The sequence below is a fragment of the Halyomorpha halys genome, unplaced genomic scaffold, assembly GCF_000696795.3.
Source record: "Halyomorpha halys isolate HHAL.00 unplaced genomic scaffold, Hhal_1.1 Scaffold1125.1, whole genome shotgun sequence".
In the NCBI taxonomy this organism is placed as follows: Eukaryota; Metazoa; Arthropoda; class Insecta; order Hemiptera; family Pentatomidae; genus Halyomorpha; species Halyomorpha halys.
In genome coordinates, this window is record NW_027113995.1 from 557,584 (window position 1) to 564,081 (window position 6,498).

General features: G+C 28.8%; 1 protein-coding gene across 2 annotated transcripts in view; it reads left to right on the plus strand.

The window, feature by feature from the left end:
• LOC106688411 (protein TEX261) overlaps nucleotides 1–6,498 on the plus strand; it is a 31,912-nt gene that overhangs the window by 10,636 nt on the left and 14,778 nt on the right. For both annotated transcript variants that reach the window (XR_010844472.1, XM_014432850.3), the window contains exon 3: nucleotides 2,221–2,442. Coding sequence is in view for 1 of the 2 variants with exons in the window: in XM_014432850.3 (XP_014288336.1) it covers nucleotides 2,221–2,442 (222 nt within the window). In the remaining variant the exon portion in view is untranslated. The remainder of the gene's footprint in view (nucleotides 1–2,220; nucleotides 2,443–6,498) is intronic.

A 6,498-nucleotide genomic window follows, 5' to 3' on the forward strand; every position in this document is an offset into this window, starting at 1 on the left:
AGAATAAAGTTATTTTTTCATTTCATTTCATTTTACCAAAATCAACAGTGGCAGGTGCGAATGGCTTGGGGGTGCCTATAGATGTACCAAGAGAGGCTCAACAGTTGGTTCTCTTAGATACAGCACGTATAGTACGAAAATTTTTAAATATTTAAAACAAAGGAAAAATATGAAGGTGGTTGAACTTCTAGGTCTTCCATCTCAGATACTCAGCCCGCAATAGCGAAAAAAAAAACAGATCATAATAATAATAATATTTATGTGCCTCCTTTGCTCATACTCTATAAATTTATTATCATTTAGTATCTGATGAAAGCTTTATTAAACTATGGACTTGCGAAGAGCATTTCCTGAAGTTGAAATAGGAAAGAAAGTAAATGATTGCCTTAATCCTCATTTTCCCCCTTTTTGCATGCTATCATGGTTTCCAGAATTGTGACTGGAAAATTCTGAGAAAGAAACAAATGCCAAAATGAAGTCCATGAAGAGGCTGCTGAAAAAGAAAAGGGGCCATCTTTGGAGGCCTGTTATATTTAGATATTTGAATCTATCCATCATAATTTTGAATTTGTTTTTACTTCTCTTCTACCTTCTAAATATCAGCATATTTATGAGTTCAAACTTCCTATAATCTGTGTTAACAAAATAAACAAGGTAAACTTAAGTAAGAATAAAACAATTATAAATAAATAATGAAAAATAAGTTTTCATCAATGATTGGTATTGATAATAAATGATAACCTGAATATTAAATATAACATTATTTAGTAAGATTAAAAGATTTTAATTAGCAAAAGTTTGTTTATTTTTATATTTAATTTTATGAAGTTTTGAAGTCAGGCAGGCCTGGTTATTGTTATGATAAAAGAGCTTCAACTTATTGTAAAAATTAGTGTCTCATGTTTGTTAAGATTAATTAAAAACATTAAATGAGTAATAGGTAGTTTCTAATTCTATTGTTAATTGATTTTATGACCCTAACTGTAAACCATGCAGGATTTGTATCAATATGCTGGAAATACCATCAGTAATATTAGGTTTTATACTGTCATCAATGGAAAAATTTAAGACAACTAATTTTAAAATTTTGGTCTAGTTAATGGAGTTATTTAATATTTTGCAACTTTTTTTATTTATTTTTTATTCCTTCATAACTATAAATTACTCATTGATGTTTTATCTCTTGGAGAATACAACTGAAACATAAATCGAGTAATTTCATTCCTTAATCTTTAATAAATTTCTTTACAGGTGCCATTAGGTTAAGTGTATAATGTTAATTACTTCTCTTTGGCTCTTACTATCATGCAATTTTAATAAATGGTGAGTTTGATGGCTAATAAGTAATTAATAACCATGTATTCACATGGTTTTTGTAAATTTTCGATACCTACCTGTTATGACATCATATTTTATTGCCATATGTTTATTTTTGGTCCGGATTTTTACTGTTTTCATTAAATCAAACTTTTCTTTCATATGTAATTTTTATTGAAAAATGACTAAGGTAAACTGAGTTTAAAATGGAAATTTTAACTGTTTGTTAAAAAAGAGCTGCTGAGAATCTTACTCCCATAGGTATATATAGTACTAAGATGAGTTTGCCTGGGGATAAAGGAGGGGGAAGGGCGCATGTGACAAATATTCTTATATAAAATCAATTTAATGAAAATGTTTTATTGCAGACTTTGTTCCTGGTAGGACAGGTTTGTTATGGTGAGGAGAGGGGGCTGCGTTAGCTCTAGGGAGAGGCAAACTCATTTTAGAAGTACTATACCATAAGTCCTGAAAAAAAATGCCTTTTCCAATTTTTGCATTGTCGAAAAACATGTATTTTATTATTCAATTATTACCCATTTTAACGAAGGTAAACTAAAGGCTTTTTGATGACAATAATATTATAAATGACTTTGTTTTTTGTTTTATTGGCATTTTTTGTTAATTTTCAATGTTTATAAGAAGATAAGTCTTTTATGCAATCACATAGTACCTGTCAATGTCACACCTATTTTATCAAATTAAATTTAAAATTTTTTTGTATTGATTCAAAATTAGTATCTTGAAATTTTAATTTATTTTGTTATTAATCTCAATCTGTAGTATTATTAAGATTTTTTTCTTTTAATTATCCATTATTTTGTAGAACAAATATGCTTAAAAAATATAATTACTTGTAATTGTTCATTACCAATAATCACAATTCTCATTTTTCTTTTTCAGTTCGTTCTGTTAGTCTATACAGCTATCCTGTTGTTCGAAGACTTACCTTTTATATTAGTACTATGTGGGATGTTGAGTCAAATAGTGCATCTGGTGATTTTACTGGATTTTCCTTATATAACGATCAATTCTTTTTCGTTCATCTCTGCCATTCTGCTGTTTATTATAAATCATTATTTGGCATTCGGTTTTTTCAGTGGCATTTTCATGCCTTTCTATGAAGTAAGTTTATATTTTAATATTTATGTACGATTATCATTCTTCATATTAATGCATGTATTAAGTCAGTCAAGTGAAGAATTTATTTTGACCAAAAAAAAAAAGTTGAAATACTGGTATATGTTTGTTTGTGTGAATAATTATGTGTTGTAATTTTTTTTTATTACTAGAGACTTCTGCATTGATGCAGACTATTTTTTGGTGTGTGTTTTTCATTTATTTGCTTCCTAATTTAATATCAATCATTACAGAACTTGATAATTATTAATGGAATTTTAAATAATTATTTTGTTTGTTGTTTTTTTGTGTGTGATATTTATAAATACAAACACAAAAAATTTATATAAACAATTTTAATAGCTTCTACTAGTTTAGTTGATGATATTAAACATTGTCTCTGAGTAGGAAAAAGAATTAGAACACAGGTTTATTTTCAGCTGATTCTGAATTGTTACAAAACCAAGTAGTAGATGTCTCATGGTGTAAATACCCATCATTTTCTAAAATACCCTACATTGTCTCCCCACTTGCTATTCGATATAAATGATATTCATATTATTCTTAAAAAAAAAAAAAAAAAAAAATCACAATCTTTAAAAAAGACAGGCCAAAATATATATAAATTTTATAATTATGAACTTCGGCAATGAACCTTCTTGTAATAACTATTGTTTAATATTCTACTGCACTTAATTAACTACCAAAATTATTCTTAATTTATGTAATAATGCCATGATAGTCAATGGGTTTTATATAATATACAAAATAAAAATAATTCAATTTGATTATAAATATTATACAGTGTTAACTCATTTAACAGTCAACATTTACTTAACTTTATTTGACAATAATTATTTTATAAATCTCTACTGTAAAATATTTTAATATTATATCTCCCATCACACCTCCTCCACTTTAAAACAATCTTAAAATCATCTTGGCCACCTACTTCCTTTTGAAACCCGCAGGCTCCTGGTTAGCCCCTTAATATTCTCCCTCTTTGACTATTGTTGTATGGTCTATAGGGGTTAATTAACTGCTTTATATGTTTCATCTTTAAGGTCCCCATGGATGTCTCTATCACCTAATTAGTTGATATAGCTTTATACCCAATAGCTTTCTTCATCTTGTCGTAAAGGCGTCCTTCCTCTTCCAAGTTATCCAGTCAATCTCCTTTAATTCGAATCCTCAGTTCATTCCCGCATCACCCATCCAAGGCCTTCAGACTTATATGTAACTGCCCATCTACCGCTACATTTAACAGATCTTTCCTAATCCATTTCTCTTCCCCATAGAATTTCATTCCTTCCTTCATTTGTTGCTCCAAAACCCCTCCAACCTTCAAATCTCATGTCTAAAAGACAGATGATGTTATTTTGAAAGAAATTTAATGTAAATATTAGTGAAAATTTTTAAGGTTTATTTAGACTCTGTAGACATGTATATAATCATCATTATTTTATTTATTTTTTATTATTATTAGAGGATATCGTATGATTTATAATTTCTTAGAAGATTTATTTTTTGTTACTAATTTTTTTTGTTTTTAGGGAATACTCTTATTTTCTACTTCTTTATTTTCTTGTTGGAGACATTTTGGAACAATTATCGATCATCTATTCTATCCTTATATTCTTCATAAGAAAAATAAAAATTCTAATTCATCCCTTTGGATTTGTACTAATATTAAAATTTATCATTTTTCTGTTTTCAAATGACCATCTACTAGTATCTCTGTAAATAAGAAGTCCAATTACAGAGAGACTAATAGATGAGTATATGAAAGTAGAATGAAAAATTTTAATATTAAAACAAATCCTTTAACATTTTGACCACGGGGTCTCCCCTGGAAAATCATATTTTTCTGAAACATGAATGCTTTGCCAGTTTTTTAACTGAATTATAGAATAAGGAATCTTTATTATATTTGTTATTGTATATAACCACATTTTCTATAAAACATTTAGACAACCTGAAATAATCCAAAACAATGTAAGAAAAAAATATTATTTTTAAAAATAAAAATAATTGATGCATTGATGAGAATGTGTTTTCAGTCGTGGTCAGTTTTAAAGAGATGATAAAGAATAAAAGAATTATCCTAAGAAAATAAAAGAGTTATCTAATATTAATGTGTTTTTATTTTATTTTATTACAAGTTTTACTTATAATTTTTGATATGAAACATGGTTTTATATTATTGGTTTCCTATCTATGAATTTATTTTATTTATTATTTTAAATTTAATACAAGCATTATTATTATTATTGCCATGACAGACCATGGAGGTCCAAGGCCGCGCGTTATGTACTAAGGAAATACATCACACATTTGTTGACATGGTTTTTTCCATGCCTATTTTTTGTGAGTGCCACCCATAGGCTAATAGGCCTCACAAATGCCGGGGGAGGCTGTGAGTGAGTATTGTATAATGTTATGCTTAAAAAAAAAAACCCGGGTTGGGCTGAGGTCTCGAACTCACAACCTTTGGGTTGGTAGACAGGTGCATTGCCATACTGCTACCGTCGCCCCCACAAGTATTATTAATTGTCTAATATTTATTTAAACATTTTAAAAATATTAATGTTATAGCATGGGTTTGTTTTTGCTATTGCCTCTTAGAAACAGTTATAACTTCATTTGAGCCCCCTTTCTTTTCTTCATTATTTGGATTAGTATGTACTTGCACCAGGGGTGTTTTTTAATCATTATTTTCACCTTTCTCCTCTTTTTTTTTTAGTATTATGTTGAAATTTTTCCATAGGTTCTACTAATCTGTATGTATCTGGGAAGTAGTTGGGTTAACAGATAAGTATCTTGTTATTTCTTTCTTGCTTTTGTTGTTGGTAGTGTTCAATATTAATCGTTTTTCCATGTTTTAGCAGCTCATAACCTGATCCCACCAAACACAAACTATCGTCTTCCTTCCATAATGATTTGGACTTGTTATTGGGTTTTCCTGTAGTTACCCATGATCTTTTATGCGTAGGATTCTTGAAACATATCTACTTTCCATTGCTTCACAATTTAATGGAGAAATGATTTTCTTTTGTCCCATATGGAACTCATTTTCTTGAACTTTCTCATGACTTTCAAGCATATAGAGACGGATTCTCATGTTAAATTTAATTGATTCGCAAGTTGTTGAGCCTCATTCTCATCCAACTTTTCTTCCTATTACCTATCTTTAAGCTTTTTCAGTGGGTTACATAGCAGGGAGGAGGGATCGTACGAAAGCGTTCCATATCTTATCCAGTAGAAACTGACAGTCCCTCTATATGAAGTTAAAGCCACCTGTAAGGCAGCCAATTGGCTTCTATTATAGGACTTTTGTTTGGATTTTAGTAGAGGGTTCATAATTTGTTTTTAATGATGGGTCTTGGAGACCTGACTTACAGTCTCATATATATCTGTTAATTGGCCAATAATTAAAAAGAAATAAGAAAACTCAGGATTGGCTCTAAACAAATCTATTGCAGAGTTCATATCCTTGGAATGAATTCCTGGACTGCTCTTTAACGACTCTTGTTGCATAGTTTGTTGACATACTAGTACAAAAGACGAAAGATAAAAAACGTACCTATTCACTTACGATGTTTATTTTTTTATTTTATTATTCAGATTCAGTATATTTTGTTCTTTATTTAACTTATTTTGTATAAATAGAAGTACACTACTGAAAAAAAAACTTGGACTAAATCTGTTACTTTTACATGAACAAATCTATACAGTATGTAAAACATAAACATTTGACTTCAACTAAATCTGTTACTTTTATATTAGCAAAAAATTTCACAAAATTTAGAAATCAATAGTCGCTATTTTCATCCTTTTATATGAGATTACTTATTGTCGGCCAGACACCAATAAGTAGTTTCAATGTCTGTTCAATAGGAAAGTGTTATAATCATCAGTAATAAATGTATTACTAAATTTTTATTTTTATTCTAAAGACTATGCAATAAATGAAATAATAGGATTTTTACTGATGTTTGTAAATCTTCCTCAATTAGAACAATCATTTCTGGTTTTGCAATTGGTTTCTGCCATATTGTGGAG